The sequence below is a fragment of the Uloborus diversus genome, chromosome 9 (assembly GCF_026930045.1).
Source record: "Uloborus diversus isolate 005 chromosome 9, Udiv.v.3.1, whole genome shotgun sequence".
NCBI lineage: Eukaryota > Metazoa > Arthropoda > Arachnida > Araneae > Uloboridae > Uloborus > Uloborus diversus.
In genome coordinates, this window is record NC_072739.1 from 129,571,584 (window position 1) to 129,590,238 (window position 18,655).

Genomic DNA, 18,655 nt, shown 5'->3' on the forward strand with positions numbered 1-18,655 from the left:
AAATTAATGGTCAATGGGAGAGAGACATGTAAATAAAACAATAATATAGTTACAGTGTATTAATAATTTTAATAATGCACGGTGCCATTATATCGCATGAACATTAAAACGAAGAATGAAAGAGACTAATGAAAAATGCGGAATAGTTGCACTGAAACAAAGCAATGTTTAGAGTAGTACGGTGTGGAAACTTCCGTTTTCAGTGATACTAAAAGGATGAAGAACCATCAAGAAACCAATATGTAGTGACCAATGACGTAGTCGATGCTTGCACCCAGCACGCCCTGTTGTACAAACGAACTATTTTCGAAATTATATTTGCTTGTATATTTCTACACATGCTAAAATCCTTTCATTGCATTCATTTACCACCTGGGGGGGGAGGGGGGGGGGATATTTTTCTCTCTTTTAGGGGGCTTTCTATTTGATGGGGGTATTTATGGTTTTTAGGGGGTGGGCCCTTGCTCTTAGGGGGAGGGGCACCCCTGTATTTTAGATGCTAATTTGCATCTTTAAAGAAAATGTACCTTTATTTATGGAATTAAAGTAAAATTTTAAGTTGATTATTTAAGGTTATTTATTTATTTTTTAAGTCAAACTGGCCCTGTTTTAATATTTTCTTTTTTAACTTGTATGTTAGAAAAATTTTACACGTGTATTATCTCTAATAAAAATGATTTCAAAGCAAAGTTTTATTTTTTGTGATTTCTAAATTGAAAACAAGAAAATGTATTACTTTATGATGAAGTTTAAAAAAAATTCTACACGTCATGCAAATCTAATAACAAATACGACTCTTTATACGACCTTTAAGATTTCAACTATGAATAATTAAAAGTTTAAACCATGTGTACATTACATACAGAATTAATTTTTGCCAAAAGTTTGTCTCTTTCAAAAAAATCTGTCGAAATAAAACAATATTTTAAATGTTTCATTTTATATATAGCACAATTCCTAAATTAAAATATAGAGGCTCTAAAAAAGTACGTTTGAATGTACTTAACATGTTTTTAAAGAAATGATATGTGGAACAAGTTTGATTTATTGTTTTGAAACGGCGTTGTAGAAAAATATGCGAACAAGCAATGCAATCGAAATGCCGGATATCCGTCCCGGATATCCGAATCCGGCAGGTAAGGGGGCATCGGATATCCGGTATCCGGCAAAATCACTATCCGGTGCATCCCTAACATATATACATATATATATATATCACATTGTTAAATTTTATTACTTTAAAATAAATTATGATCTAAAATTAGCTGCACCAATGTGTAGTTAAATTTTTTTTTAGATTTTTGAAATTTTAAAGCTAATGATTACATTTTAATTAAATGATTAATTCTTAATAGAAAATGTATTAGATAATATACTAATATTTTTACACCATAACAATAAATTTATGTATGTACTAGTGGTACTCACAGGGCTTTGCCCATAATAGAAAAATTGAAAGATCTTTTGGTTCGCCTGCATATCTACAAATAATGTACGGTGAATTATCTCGCCAATTGGCTTGTGCCCATTTTACTGTTCCATGTTATGATAATTTCGTATCTCGCCTATTGGCTTGTGCCTATGTTGCGGTTCCACGTTATGATAATTTTGTATCTCACCAATTGGCTTGTGCCCATGTTACGGTTCCACGTTATGATAATTTCGTAATTTACTCCTCCATCTTATGATAATTTTGTTCTTAAAATTGGAATTAAAAAAAAAAATCGAATTTTTGAAAAATCGCTTCGAGGTGCACACCCCCATGCTACAAACTAACTTTGTGCCAAATTTCATGAAAATCGGCCGAACGGTCTTGACGCTATGCACGTCACAGAGATCCCGACAGAGAGACTTTCTGCTTTATTATTAGTAAAGATAATCATTTTATTTTTCATTTTGTTCATTTCGTCCAGTTTTGTTCATTTTGTCCAATTTCTTCTGGCTTCCCGGACTTTTTACAAAAAAGTAGACAAAATAGTAACCTTATAGTGCAAAAACGATACTAATTAATTTCATAAGCAGGGAAAAGAAGTAATAGTATTTCAAATGTTTACTTTAAATTTTTTTTTAATGAATTAAAAAGATTATGAATGAAATAAATGATTGCATTAAACTGTTGGAACACAATGTAGATGTATAATCTTGTCGACAGTTTAGTGGATCATCACTCACATGACCCTGCTCCTGTATCCACCTCTGGGAAGGCAAGGTATCTCACCTTGCAAGAACATTTTAAAAACAAACTGTTTATTCGCCTGAAGTAAAACAAGGTTCTTATGGATCATTCAAAGTCTTTTTATTTATTTTTTCTTCTGAAAGTTGCAACCACCTACAGTTTTCTCAGACCAAATTGTGCTTCCTCTCTTTTTTTTTTTTATTATTTTTATTTTTATTTATTTTTTAACCAACCTAAAATTTCTTTTGATGAAATTTTTATGACCTAATTTGTTGTTACTGTGTATTACTTTTTTTAAAAAAATGTATATTTATTTGTAACCAATATAGTTAGATGACTATTTTTTAAATGTGGTATTAATTCACGTTTTGAGACTTCATATAAGTCATTACCACATCAGTTGCATTTTAAACAAAAACTTAAAAGTAATTTGCAAATTGATACTGTAATGAGTTTTCAATTTTAAGGATTTAGATATGTATTTCACTATGCATACAAGTGTTAATGAACTGATTGCAATTCTTATGAACCTAATAACATCATGTATGATGCAAATAGAGTAGTTTAAAATGCTTGGATTTTGATTTCCCTTTGGAGTGGGAACCTTTTAAAGTTAAACTATTGGTTCTTTTTGAACTAAAGGAAAGTGAAAAAAAATTTTTTCACTGTAGAGGGTTTGTATCCTGATGGACTAACAATCACAAAAGGGAAAATGGCCTTGCTGCTATGAAAAAGCTTTAAAGGGTTATTCAAATTGTGGTTACATTGCATGTTTTAATGATTGTGTGCTCAATATAATAGTTGTATCCTCTTCTCTCAAAATACTATTCCCTGATTCTAAATATTAACAGCAGTATTCATTTCAGATTGCAAGAAAAAAATTATACAATTATTTTCCCTTTTCTTTTACTCTCAGTGAAGTTAATGTTTTTATTTATTTATCTTTACTTGGTTATTGACTTTGAAAAAATAAAATGTCTGCATGTTTATTTTTAATAATGACAGCAAATCCTGTTGTCTGTAGTGATTTTTTTTTTTAATTAAAAGTCCCAAATTATTAATGATTTAATCAGTATTGTTTTATTTTTTCTGTTGTAAAACAAAACAACAATATTAGTTTATTTTCTTTCTATTAAAACTTGTGTTATAGTTTCTTTTATGTGCTTACTTCCTTTTTTTTTGGTTGCAAACTGAAATTGTTATGTCGCTCTTTTGTTTAGTTTTCTGTTTTCCATCTTTTATGATTTAAAAAAAAAAATACTATGTTATTTATTGCTTTTGCATGGTTTTGAAATGATTCCTTTTATTTTGTTTTGTAACGCTGATTATGAAATAAATTTTATTTTAAAAACAAATGCTTGTCCTGTATTTATTTTGCATTCATTTTTCTTACATTTTAAGTAGATGCAGTAGAACCTCTCAATAAGGGACGCTAAGGGGACCAACAACTTGGCCCTTAAATAGAGGTGTCCCTTCTTTGGAGGTAGATGAATTGATGCATGCTATGTAATTCGCTTAGTATGATTTCGTAATAAACATAAACTAATAACATTCAAAATTAAATTTTAAAAATGCTTCATACATATTAAAATTCAGAATTATTCAAATTGGAAAAAAAATAACTTGAAGATTTAGTATCAAACTAATTGGTTACTAAAGATTGTAGTATCAAACTTTTGTGACCGATTTTCATTAATTACAGTTTTGAATTGATGCGTTATGTGGATTTGTTTGATGCTATATAATTTGCAATGTAATACCAAGCAAAAAAGTATGATTACATTTCAAGTTTTCTGTACAAAGTTTGTCATGAGCGGCACTCTAAAAGTCGGATCTGAGCTCAAATGAATGAATTTTTGTGAGTGGGAAAACTATGACTGTAGGTTTCAACAACACTTTAAGAATATATATTAGTTTCTTTGCATGTATATGGCAAGACAATCGATTGCCAGTTAATTTCTGGACGAAAAGTGAACTTTGAATTCCAACAAATTCGATATTTCTAATGCATTTACACACTAATTTTCCCCTCTGACTGCCCCTTAATGGAGTCTCCCTTAACAAGAGGCAAATACACTATTCAAAGGGGCTGGGACCAGATAAAATGTCATTTAAAAAGTGGTGTCCCTTATTCAGAGGTGTCCCATAAATGAGGTATTACTGTACTTTTTTACACATTATTATTATTTTCTTAAATCAGTCGCCAAGTAATATTTATAATACCTCAATGTGAAATTATCCTTTTTACCAATAGATGATGATAGTCAATGGATGACTGACACCTGTATTATTTTTCTAATATTAATTGTAGTGTATGGTTTCAAGTTATATTTTTTAGTTTTGTTCAGTTCTTTTACAATTGGTAAATGTGTTGTAAAAACTATTGCTACTTTGTTATCAACTTCTTTATTCAATCTAAAAATGAACAGCACACAAAAGTAGTTGTTACTCTGTATTCAAATTTTCAGTTGTCTCTTAACAGTCTAGAGCCGCAGTTCCCAATGTATGAAATACAGCCATGATTTTTGAAAAAAATATTGTGGTTTGATACCTTTTATAAGTAGGGTGAAACTCTGCTAACTCCACACATGGATAACTCTATTGCCCCAGGAAGTCAACATTTATTTTTCCAATGATTGGCCCAGTGCTTATTTCAATGTGCAAAAAACGCTCTTAATTTACTCCCATTTACAAGAATTTCTATAAGTTGACTTTGATTAGCCTTCCATGAGATATTTTTTTGCTTTAAGCCTATGTGAGAGTTTTACATAAACTTTCTTGATGAATTGGTGCTCTAGATAGAAAGAGCTCCTTAAAAGATTCTTTTTTGAACCCTGGGAAAAGTCGGCCTCCACACCTTGTTTGGTTTGGGAAATCATAAGAAAAGGCTTAGAGGCAAAAAGCACCCTGGGGATTCTTAGAAAGGCATGACACGTGCATTCTGAAGATGTGCAAGCAGTGTTTTTCTTTTTAATAGAACTGATGGACAAGAAGTTCTTATCTTTTCAAAAGAGTTATGGATTATTTATTGTCCCAAAAATTCTAAATTGTTACTTGTAGTCATTTTGTTATGTAACTTTTCAAAAAGAAAAGAAAAAAAACCTTTTACTAAACTAGGTTTATTTAATTGTGAATAAACAAATGAGAAAACTTGATATGAATATTAAATTATGGAACCTTGTTGGCACCAGCTTACTCATATGTTTCCATGTTTCCTTGTGTTGTCAATTATTATTCAAGCTAACATATTTATGCCTGTATTATAATTTCTCTACTTGGATCCAATGCAAAAGATTGGATATTTTCTTGTAAACTTTTTTAAACTGTAAATCAATGTTTACTTTTTTCCCTATAGCCTTTAAACTCATTCTTAATTTCTACTACTTTTTCATCCAAATTCTTGTCAACATCAATAATACTGTCAAAGCACTTACATTCACTAGGCTTTTAATTTTATGGTTTTTGCAAGCCTGCCATTTTTGCGAAAACTTAAGACATGCAATTTTTTTTCTACCTCAGGTGATAATAGAAAACCAAAAAATTTTCACTCGTTCACAATTTAGCGATTTACTGCACAGTTACTTAAATAAGTACAAAAATGTATTGAATCTGAAACAGAACTACATAAAAGAATTCACTTTCAACATTAAATCAGCTTCTTTTGCAGCCATGAAATATTATCTGATGCTTGGCTTCAACAGTTTTTTAAAATGCCTTAAGCAAAAGGAGTTCTGTTTACGTTCTTTCAGAATTTTTCAAATTCCAGTCCAGTTCATATAAAATTCGCAAAATTTTCAGCTCTCTAAATCTCTGATATCTTCATTTTTGCGAAAATTAACTTTCAAAAATAAGTGCTTTAACAGTAATAATAACTTTTTACTCTTTGGTGCTTGCTTAATCCACTCTTAACAGCTTTCTTCTTCCACTCTTCTTGCTTTTAATACCATCCCACATCTCTGTTAGCCCCTTCATCTAGCCTCTTCAGCTCGCGTCCTCCTACTCCTGCTCAGTCTCCTTTGCCTCATCTGGCTCATTCTCCGAGCGCCTTCTCAGTCCTTGGAAGGAATGCAGTTCTCATGCCACCTGCGCCTTCTCCGAATGCAGAAGGGAACTCGCCCTCGCCCTCGCCTGCGAGCAACAAGATTTGCTCACCCATCATGCACCATTCGGCCTCAGACGCTCTCTCATCCCTCGCTTCTTCCTCAGGTACAGATATCTAGCATAGTCTGTCACTTAGCTGCCTTCAAAGATTGAATACAGTCAAACCTCTTTATTGCGACACCTAGATTACACGACACTCTGGATGTCATGTCACTTTTCATAACCCAAAACTTACTGCTTATGATCTGAATGTTAAGTGGCTTTGTATTTTACAACAGTGATTTATTTTAAAGCTCTGGTTACCGCCACACTTTTAGCTGCTCAGACAGTATCAAATTTGCCTTTGTAATTGAAAAAGTTTCAGTAAAATAATGAAAACATCTGGAAAAAGTTTGTTGTATGAATTTCTGACACCTGCTTACCTGAATGGCATGCTACCTGAAGAATGGCGAGACATATATAAAAGTTCTGAAAGCATCAGATTTTATCCTTTGACATGAGGGACAGTTGAAAAGATTGCAAAGCAAATGGTTTTTAAAACTGGACTAAGGAAGTAAAAAGATAACAGAAAAACCGTAGCTATCTTCAACTGTAGTTGGTCATTGCAAGTTTCTTTTATTGGTGAAATAACATTTCTGAGCCCTTTATTAGCTTGACAAGGAACGCACAACCTTAAAGTATGGAAGAGAATTAGAAAGCATTCTTCAAAGACAATGAGATAAAATGTCGTAATAAGGTCAGTCTACAGTAAAGAGTTCATTTGGTTCGTTCTGACTGATAACTACGTCAAACTTTTTTTTTTCACTTAAAAAGCAACTTTGTTGAAAGTGTGATTGTATGAATTGTTTTTCAAAAAGTCAACTCTTTTTGGAAAGTATTTTAGAGTAAAGTAAAAAAAAAAGTAAATGAAGTATTTTTCTTATGATTTTAGCATTGTTGGTCAATGATTCAAAACTTCGTTATTTGACTCTGATTAATAATATCAAACTATTAATTTATTGAATATCTAATTTTATTAAAATGTTTATTATTTTAAACTACTCTGTTTGAAATGTCACTCCGGCTATGAGGTACCTTTTAATACAGTTTCAAGGGTGACATGATAATGAGGTTTGACTGTATTATTATTCAAGTTATTACAAGAGTTGTAGCAAGACTAAGTGAATTTATTGCTATTACAGTAGTAACACTTAATGTTATCACTTTGGGTTTTGGGACAAATACAGAATCCAGGAAGGACATAATGTTTTTTTTTTTTTTTTTTTCAATGAAGAAGCATTTATGTTTACAACTGCAAATTATAATTACAATTACTCAATTAAATGCAATTTAAAATTATGATTTAGATGAATGGAATAGTTCTTTTTTCCATTAATAAAACCATCCATCCGATGCTACAAAGTCTTTTTTGCCCATTTTAAAAGCAAGACAAAAAGTTTTCAAAGTAAAGTTTTTTCTGCATTAACAGACCATTTACTTGCGCATCCATTTCTCTGACTTTCGTAAACCAGTTTCAAAGCAGATTCAACTTCACTATCTTATCCATCATGGTTTTGCTTCTTGTTTAAATTTTCATTTAGCTTCACTTTGTTTTTAATCTCATCACGGTTTTTTTTAATGTCTGAAAAATTTTTAGTTGTTGTTGACTCATCATGGTTAAATTATTAAAGTGTTTTAATTTTTTTTCCATAACACTTAAATTGTTAAATCATTGCAATTTTTCTCCAAAGCTAAAATGCTTGATTGTTTAGAGGCTTTTAGTGTAACTGGACGTGGAGCAAAATTCTTTGGCTTTACAGATAAAAAGGGAACTTATTTTCCCGGGATCTACTTGTCAGTGTTTGCCTTTGCATTTCTGTTGATTGAGGAAAAAAATAAGGAAAAAAAATGAAAGTTTATGAAAAAGTGATAACAATAAACGAAAGAAAGCATTGATCATAATATCCGACTTTTTTAACACATGTTAATGTACAAGTGTTCCGGGACTTTGTAATTCTGATATAACATTAAGCGAATGATAACGTTAACCCTGATCACATTAGGCAGTGCCTACTGTACTTGTTGTATAAACAAGGGTCTTGCCAGAGGAAATTTAGGTTCGTTTTGGAACTATTCACTAAATTCTCACTAACCAAAATAGACTTTTCATAAAATTTCGATTGAACAAATCGAACCTTTCAAATTCATTCATTAAAGTGGTGTACAAATCATGGGCACCCATATGCAAAGTTTTAAGGGGAGCTCAGATATTTTCCCATGAAAACAAATTTCAATACAGATTAGAGTTATTAAAGTTTGACATTTGAACAATTTATTCAGTAATGGCTGGAGAAGAAATGTTTTTACATTTTTGCAAAGAAAAAAGTACTAAAAGCAAGGAAGTTCTAATTTCTAGAGTGGGGGGGGGGGCTTGAGCCCCCACTTACCCCCTATATGGACGCCCTTGATACAAATTGTTAACCTAATCTAATGGTGCCCACAAACCTTTTATACTTGGGGGGCCACACCAAGGGCGGCCATGTGCAAAATTGTAAGGGGGGGGGGAACTCGGATATTTTCGATATGTAGACAATTTTCACTGGCATCTTGCTATTTTTGTGCATTGCGATACAGGTCCTTGCAGTTGGTGGCCTTCAGCTTCTCCAATATCGGGTGGATCCGATTTTTCTGGATGTGTATCAATTGGGGATCCTTTTGGAAGGCCTGGAATGTGTGGTAGAACCTCAGTCTCTCCAGGCCATCTCAACATGCAACAACCTCGCCGGAGTAAGTTATTTTGAAGTCATTTAAAATTTTTATTCTTGTTTACTCATTTGTTTAATATTTAACTAATTATATCATTTGAAATGCTTCCTTAATTGTAATTTTCAATTCATAATTAGGGCCTGGATTATAGGCACTAAAAATCATTGAAATATCCATGCAAATATGCACTAAAAGCTTCGAAAATAGGCACTAAAAATTTTAAAATATGCACTTAATTTTTTTTTCTTTTTTTGCATGTATGTAGAGTAGTGGTGTCCAACCTACAGCATGTGGCCCCTTAAGTGTGGTCCATTGTATGTTTCAAATAGAAAACCACAATTAATCAGTGTCACAAAATGAGAGTCAGATATTCTGAAACATGTGTATAATTTCATCTGGAAAACAGATGTAACTAATGAAATAAGCATCAAGTAATGATAACAACAATTCTGAGCTTGTAATTCCCCCCCCCCCTTTTTTTTCTATGTTTTCTCATGTTATTAAGAAATTTTTTTAATATTTTGAAAATTTGCATTTGTTTTGGCCCAAAAGAATAATTTTAATATGAGGTGTGGCACTCAAGGTAAATAAAAGGTTGAACACCACTGATGTTAGAAAGGTTGTCACCTCTGAATGAGGAATTTATTGACCTTTCTATTTTTGCATTTTGTTGTTGGATTTGCTCACTGGTAACTTTTTTTTTTAAACATTATTTCCATTGTTTAATCTTTCCAGTGATCAGAAATTGAACTCTTTATTGGTACATTTGAATTCTCAATCATTGCTACCAATTAAATATGTCCTTCGTGAAGAATAAAATATGTGTTTAGTTTTTTTATTGTTAATAAATCTAAAAAATAGTGAAAAACACTTAAATATATACTTAATTTTAAATGTTACCACTTTTAAACATTTATATGTGCTAACATCAAGGGAAGCAAAAATATGCATTTGCATACAATACAAGCTGTAGTCTTAATGAAATGTTAAATAAATTTCATTTTGATTTTCAATTTTTGGTTGCCACAATAAATAAATCAAATTTCAACTTCAGATCTAGTGCCCCGTTAGTTCTCTTTATATTTGTTTGTTTGCAGTACATATCTGTTTGTAGTGAATAAATTTAAATACTTTTTAAATATTGTTTATTTTTTTTTGGGGGGGGGGGGTTGTTTTTTGTTTGGTTTCATTATAATTTTTGAGCATAAGTTTAATAACTTTAAAAAGGCATACGTTCGGATGTGTATATTTATAAATCAGATCCAATTTTGTCACAGCATTTTTGAAAAAGGCTTAGTTGTAACCACACATAAAATTCTTCTTCTTCTTCTTTTTTTTTTTTTCATGATTAGACGTTTAGCAAGTTTGTTAACACTAATAACTTGCTTTTTTTTCAGTAGTTGAAGAAGTATTAGGTCATTTATATGCTAAACCTCCATCAGCTGAAGCAAAGAATGAAACACAATCCTCAGGTATACTACAGAAGACATCAGCAGTGAATTCTATTAGAGAAATCATAAGTCTTCCAAGAAATACCATTCGTGATAATTTTTATATGTACTGTGCGGTTGATTAGCATGTGTTCTGTTTATTTTATTTCTTTTGAAAACTGAGCCTGTTCAATATGTTTGTTGCTATTATGTTTATTTTATGCTTTAAATTCTGTTATAACTTTTAGTTAACATTGTCTATAGTCACTATTTTTTCTCCTTTATGTTATAGTTATTTATCTTGTGCATAATAGGAATCCTTAAAATTCTTCTGGAATCCAATTACTGTCATATAAATTCAAATGGCGTCCCGCCCCCTCCCAGATTTGCATAGGTCATCGTAAGGAGAAAGTAAATGATTTCCAGATGTATTTTTAAATATACCTTTTATTTTAGTTGCTTAAATTTACTTTTGGTTTTTTTTTCTATTGGAACTCTTGATTCTTTGTTTTTTTATTTTATTCAGCTGTATTTTCAGATAATAGTGGCATATATTTGAAAAATGTCTTTTCATAAAAGTCAAGAGATTAGGAGTTAATGCAATTATGAACCACAAAATAGTGTAATGTTATCAGTAGCGTAACTATGGGGTCTAGTACCCCTGGCGAGCTAAAGATATTGCGCCCCCCCCCCCCCCAAGGGTTGCCCACGTGGGAAGTCATCAGAGGTCATCGTGACCTCCAAAAAAAATATTTTCTTCACTTTTTTTTCTTGGAACATTTTGATTAATTGATTCGACTAATAGGAGGCAGCATTGTAGTTTTTTTTCTTATTTTCTTTTTTAGAATTGTTTTCAATGATGCTCAATGTGTGTGCTCCTTCTCAGTAGATTATATATACCCCCTCTAGCTCTTTTATTTCAGAGTTTTTTTAAATATTTTTTTAAAACATTTATCAAATTCCACAATCAAAAAAAAAACTCTTAAATTTTTTTTTTTTTTTAATCAGTCAAAATGCCGCCCCCCGGACTGCTGCGCCCCTGGCGAGAGCCACTCCTGCCAACCCCTAGTTACGCTACTGAATGTTATAATACCATAAATGACACCAAAAAAGAGAAACTTTTTACAGCTGTTTAAGTCTATCTGGAGCTTTTTATTCAATACACAAAACTAACACCAATTTCCAAATGTTGCTAGAGGATAAACTAAGATCCCAGTAGTAATTGGATCATGCTTGCATGAATTTTGCTCGCTGAAGAAGACTATAAAAGACTTCAAAACATTTGAATGCTGAACATATTTTATTATTTGGGTTAATTTGACTTACTGTCATTTTGTTTTACATTTTACCACTAAAAAGAAAAATGGTGAATGCAACTAGTGGCTGAAACTGCAACAGTTATGCAAATGAACATAACATACACAGATAGTTATTTTAAATTCATCTTCAGAACTGCTGCAGTTTTCATAAAATTGTCTTGTTTCTAAAAAATGGCCTCTATTAAACTTGAAAATAAATAAGTAAATAATCATCTGTTTTGCACAATTTATGTTCACCTTTTTGTCTCCCCCCCCCCCCCTCTTCATGCCCCTGAAGTTTAACGGCATGTTATATTTCAGTATTTTGATTTATAATGTTATATTTTCCTGATGTATCCAAGTTAAATACAAAACATTAGCGCAGTAAATTGTTTTTCTGTTTTATTTTGTTTTACATGTTTGCATTTTCAAAACTCACTTTTGCCTGCTTGGAAAAAAGGTTTTATTTCTTTTTTCAAAAGTTAATTTTTTTTGCTGTAGATGATTTTTTATGCATGAAATGTATGAACTTGGCTGTCTTCTAGCTCTGTCTGTTTTTGAATTGTGCATTTAAAAGTACTTCATTCTTGCAAAAATAAACGCCTATTTTTTACTTCAATAAAAATTCTTCAGCACAGAATTTTCTGTTGCATATTTGTGCAAAAGTATTCCATTTCATGGGAATTGTAGAGTTTGCTGTGAAAAGGAGGATACTCTAAGTTTCAATTTAAATGAAACCCTTAATAAATGTATAAAAAATTTAAAACTTAATCACATATTTTTCTTTTGACACATTCCCTTGTATTTTTCCCTAGTCTTTTTTTAAATACAAAACAATAAATACTATGTTATTCAAAAATATCCTGAAATGGAATTGCACCTTTTTTACAAAAAACGTATCAGTTGTAAATACATGCATAGTTCAAACGATTAAAATTTTGAGATTTTGAAAGTCTCAAATAAAATCTCTCCCTGATATAACAAACGCTCAACAGACTGGCTCAGGAGATTGCTATGACCAAGGGTTCACAGCATCCGATTTTTCAAAAAAATACCTCCAAGCCTGCTATGATGCTTCTATATTGAATGTTTTTTTACATGATTTTTTTTCGTGATTATGATATAATTAAGTAAAACAGTAGTAATAACTATTGTACTCAATAATCAACAAACTATAAAAAATAACTTCTTTTCGTTTAATTTATTCATAGCGTATGACGAAAGCTGTTATCTTTGGTTGCAAGCTTTTGGATTTTTTTTTTTTTGTAAATTTAATGATTTTTCTACCAACTACTGTAAACTAATCCACAATGTGTTTAGTTTTTATCATCAAAAATTTCCTCAAAACATTGACAGCTACCTTAGAAGTATAAATCTGTGGGATAGAGGCTACAGTTAATTTTAAAAGGGAAAAATCCTTACAAATTGAGAGTAGGCTTTCGCTTCTTTTGAATTTCAGAATAAATTAAGTTTTGTCCCCTACAAAAAAAAAAAAAGAATATTCGCTTGCCTCATTTAGCCATGTTTGGTGTGAAGTCCAAAATATTACCCGAGAAACAACTGGGGGGGGGGGAGAATTTTGGTGAAAAAGAGGTAACTTGCAGAAGAATAGAGTTTTGCCTGTAGAAGAAAGATTTAGTAAAGAAGAAGTTGGAATAACTGCTGTGAAAAATTGATAATTTTAGAAATTTTTGAATCGCTATGGCCGATTCTCTAGGGTTAGGTGATACTTACAAGTGTTCAAATTATTGTTGTTATTTTATTTGTTTAATCAAATGGTTTCCTGCATGACTGCATGTGTGATAATTAGCAATTCATTTTATTTTAGGTATACCTAGCCCTCTTACTCTGTGTAAAGCAAATGCTTTGCCAAATATAATTGGTGTTTCTTCTGAAAAGATACCTAAATTGAAATCCTCAGAGAAAAAGAGTAATCATGCAAAACACAGGTAATAAGGATTCTCATACATTAATTGTAAGTTTGTAGTAACGAAGTTTTACCTAAAAACTAATTTTTCACTATTAGACTCAATTAAATACTTTTTTTTTGGAACATATCCATTTTTTTTTTTTGGTGATGCATTGCAATTTTTGTGCCTAAGTATGTTTTTTTTAATGAAAAGTTTTGTTTAACAATTAAAGAAAAATATATGCAATAACTTTATTCTTAAACTAATATTTGTACCTTTTGTAATACTGTTGAACTTGCTTATAACAAGTACAAAGAGACCCTGATATTTGCTCCTTGTAAATGAGTGCTCGAAAAAAGCGAGTTCCTGAAAAGAGTTACAAAAACTCATCATAGTTGCTTTTTTTCTTCTTTTTATCACTCTACAAGAGCAAATAAATTGGTTACTTTGCTTTGAACTGTCTAAATGTCTCTTTCTTAATGTTTTGTAATACACAAATACACACATATATAACATTTCAATGTTTCTTTACTCCACAAATTAAAAAAAGTGTTGTCATTGCTTACTGTCAGATTTATGATTTATTTATTCATCACTTACTTTGGTTGACTTTAGAATGTTAAAGAAAATTTACCAAAAAAGATAAGCTGAGCTGGAAGTAAATAGAAGTTTTACAAATCACACAAATATTCATCACTTTCGGTGAGGTTTGCTCGTTGAAAACAAGTTATGCTCCCATTGACTTAACATTGTTGTACCAACCAAGTATTTCTGATTTCCTTGCTAAATCCGGGTTATCGTTAAATCAGGGCTTGTTATAAGCGAGATTAACTGTAGTAATGTTTTCCTTTTAGTGGATCAATCTAATGTGTTTTTAGGTTTACTATTTTTACAGCTCATTGTTCAAGTAGTAATAATCTGTTAAATTTTAATGTGAAAAAGTTTTTTTTTTCACTGAGAGCTGTAATTGATTTTATTGAATTTATTTATTCATTCATTTATGTCACAGTTGCTGCTTGATCGTATATCAAGCTGGTGCAACTAAATTTCTAATTTTATTTGTTGATTTTACTTTCATCTAAATATTTTTTTTTTCTTCCTGGTTAGTGAAAAAACAAAATCTGCCTCAAACAATCTCTCCACCTCAGTATCATCAGGAGTTTCAATCATCTCAGGGAATGTGAAAACTACATCAAAAAAATCCTCTGAAGGACTTGGTGAGCAAATAGTGCAATTACTTGCTGCGCCAGAGAAGAGTGCTAAACGTAAAAGTAAACCTAAAAGCTCAAAAAATGAGGCGGCAAGAAATGGGAAGAAAAGTGCGAAAGAAAAGAAAACAAGAAAGCCTAAAGAAGTAAGGGTGCTTCTGTTTTATTCTTTATTTTTGCTTTCTAAGTGTATATATGTAAATGTATTTTAGTTTTTAAGTGTTCTTTTAAGAAATTTAAAAAATAAAACAGATTTTTTTGATTTTCTCATATCTAATTCTTTAGCGTGTGCATGAAGAAGATCAGTAGATTTTCCATTAATGAATTCTAAAACAAGCAGTATTGAACAAAAAGCCATGGCTGAAGGGTTAAATCATTTTTGGCGTGCTGAAATGTTTGCTATAGCTTCAGTGATGTTCCCATCAATTTTTCTGAGGGTAATACTTTCAGTAATCCATTACGCACAATAAGTATATGCCATCATATACATAATATGTCATAATATGAAACTTTTTGAAGCTTGAGGGTTATATGTCTAGAAAATGTTTGGGGGTATGCAGCGTAAATGGAGTATAACCCTGTGGGAACAGCACTGTATAATAGCACATGAGCTCCCAAACTGGGTGCCACGGCATCCTGGGGTGCCTCAGGAAGAGGTGAGGGATGCCACAAGGTGTCCATGGTAACAATATGTATATAATAATAAAACTAGAATGGGATGTCATGAGAAAAATTAAATACTTCAAATGGTGCCGCAAATTAAAAAAGCTTATGAACCTGTGCTCTAGCAACTTACAATGGAATGAATTCTGTAACTAAAATTGATATTAGACATATAACTTACTTATTGATAAGATTTGGATTTGAAAAAAAGGTTAATATTCTCATTATTATAAGTCCCATATTAGAATGATCTTTTTAAATTTTTATTGATGTAAATAATGTGCCAAAGATGCTTTATCAGTTCAATGAGTTATTTTTAAAAAAATGCTATTAAATTCCCTGTTAGATAAAGTTTATAAAAATTTTCAGTGAAATATCACTTGCATAAAAAATGCTCCTCGTTGTAAAATGGTTGAATGAAAAAAAAATTATAAAGGGTGTTTTTTTAGAGGTAGAGAACTTTAGGTTCAAATAAAACACAGTTAAATGGTGTTAATTGCCATGAATTTTGTTTTATTCGAAAGATGATTCTTTTCCATTTTCATTTAAATATGATTTCTGGCATATGGTCACCTCTGCTGACTCAGAGAAAGTTCAATTTGAAAGTCCAATTTTCTCACTTTTTGCAGCAATAGAGGCCGTATATCAGTAATAAGGTGGCAAATGTTCTTTTCCAAGACATCAATTATCTGTGGCTTATCGGTATAGACGAGAGACTTCACATAGCCCCACAAAAAGTAGTCCAGCGGTGTTAAATCGCATGATCTTGCAGGCCAATAGGTCAACTCATGGGTCCATTACATGAAATTATTCGTTCACCGAACATTTCTTTCAATAAATCAATTGTGACACAAGGCTGTGTGGCATGTTGCACCGTCTTGTTGTCTATTCATGATGAAATGGCAAATCAAACTGAGCAGAAAACAAGTGACAGCCATTAAAATGACACACATATCAAACAGTTTTGCCAACTTAAAGTTCTATACCTCTAAAGAAAAACATCCTTGAGATGAGGGGGAGGATTTCTCCTTCAGTTTTAGAGCAGTGAGTTGTTTGTTTATAGTAATGAGATTAAAAAATATTATGTTCCTTGTAAATTTGTTGTCTACCATATTTGTTATGAAATATATTTATATTTGTGTAAACAATTTCTTGATACAAAGTTTCTCATTGATATAATTTCAAATTTAGATTCCTTTAAAATGAAGCTGTATTAAATTTTGTATTATGAATAGCTCAAAGTTTTTATTTTGTCCGTGAATTTTAATTGATATCTTAGATATTAAACGTACCGTATGACACTTGTATACAATTAATAATTTCAATATATTATTTAAATCAACCTCTGAAAAACAATGATTGTGTATTTTTTAATATATACGCCAACCTATAATTACCTTAAAGTGTAATTTTTTGGTATGTAAAATAAAGGTAGTTAAATGCAGAATATGCAATAGTTCTGATTGGTAAAAGGATTTCAATGCTCAAATGCTGCATTATTTTTCCTTAGAAAATCCTAAATCATTTTCACAAAAGAGAAGAAATTTTCCCCCTTATTATTGAAAGCATATAGCTATGATTAGTTTAAAAAGATTAATTTATTTTACTTGTGACTGTACTGTATGTACAGATCATTATTTTTTAAGTACAAAAGAGCGCTTTAGAAAGTTGGATACTTCATATTGTGGTACATAATGGTATGTAGTTTGAATATATTACAATTAAAAGCCAAATTTAGAAATTCCGGGAACAAAGTTCAATTGTGCCTAAAAATGTCACATGTAAAAATCAACAAATTGGTCCACTTGTGTTTTGATTATATCTTTCTTGTTTGAAATAAAAACATTTAAAAATAATCTTTGATGTTTGTGATGTGATAACCTTTTGTCTTGAGTTTTAATTTTAATCAATTTAAGCACATCTAGCTAACAGAAGCACTGAATATTAAAGATACTGAAGACAATTAGCAATGTTATTGCAAAAAAAAAAAGCATAAACAATCCTGGTGCCTTTTTATGACACAAAGGAATTATTTAAACTTAGTCCAATGTTTAGACGATATAAAAACTCGTTGCAGAAATGAAAAGATTACTGAATTTCTGATTAACTCTCGTGAAAGAAGACTGACTATCTTACCACATTCAAAACATATTTTGCAGAAGAAACTGAAGAAATCTAGTTCAGAAAGTGAGGGTCACTTGGAATCCGGTAGCAGCAGCACTGGTGCTGATACTTCCAATGCTGTCAGCTCTAGTTCCAGTGGCTCTAGTGATGAAGAAGAACGGGAAAAACAACAGAAAAAACTGGCCAAGTTGAAGAAACAGCAACAAGAACTCAGGCGGCAAGTCCAAGAACTCAAACAAGCTTCTCATGATAGTGTACATCCTAAACCTGAAATGCATGTAAGTGATTAAAATCCGTATTGCATCAGACATTAATTGATCTGTCAGACTTTCAGACTCTTTTCATTTCAGACTTTCTTCAGACTTTCAATTTTTTTTCTACTGTAACACTTTATATTCTATGCTTACTCTTAGTTAAATAAACAATATTTTACACTGCAAAGTTTTCTCTTTTCTGTGACACTTATGATCCATTTTAGCCACATTTTAACTGTTTTACATACAGGACATGTGAAAGGCTTAAAGTGTTTTGTAGTCCGAACTCCTTCTGGTCCCAATTAGTTCAAATTAAAGAGGTTCAACTGTATTCATAACAAAGTTTTATGTTTGACAAATTTTCCAACTTTCTGTAATATTTTTTTATTTATTTATTTATTTATTTATTTATTTATTTTGGCATGATTCAAAAGCATTAAACTCTTCACAATGATGTGTACAGTGGAACCTCGATTTTACCTATTCCTTTGGACTGGTAATAAGAAAGCACTCTGAGTGGGAAAACATTTTATTGGGGTTGAGGCAAAATTTTAAGCATATGTTTAAAAAGTTCATTTCCCCAATAAACTAGTGGAAGAAATATGTAATCTTTACCTGCTTTCTTGTTTTTTTTTATACAATTTCATTTATAGTATGTTCTATATAATCAACTTTTTACAATTTTGCCTGTTAGTTTGCATTTACAAATAAAAGTTGTTTAAGAGTTCTTTTGCTTTGACATTAAA

General features: G+C 31.1%; 1 protein-coding gene across 1 annotated transcript in view; it reads left to right on the plus strand.

The window, feature by feature from the left end:
• The window catches only part of LOC129229348 (bromodomain adjacent to zinc finger domain protein 2B-like), a 141,942-nt gene that overhangs the window by 78,980 nt on the left and 44,307 nt on the right, over window positions 1-18,655 (plus strand). Inside the window, exons 4-6 of the mRNA XM_054863638.1 lie at window positions 13,579-13,699; window positions 14,768-15,014; window positions 17,691-17,933. Coding sequence (XP_054719613.1) covers window positions 13,579-13,699; window positions 14,768-15,014; window positions 17,691-17,933 — 611 coding nt within the window. The remainder of the gene's footprint in view (window positions 1-13,578; window positions 13,700-14,767; window positions 15,015-17,690; window positions 17,934-18,655) is intronic.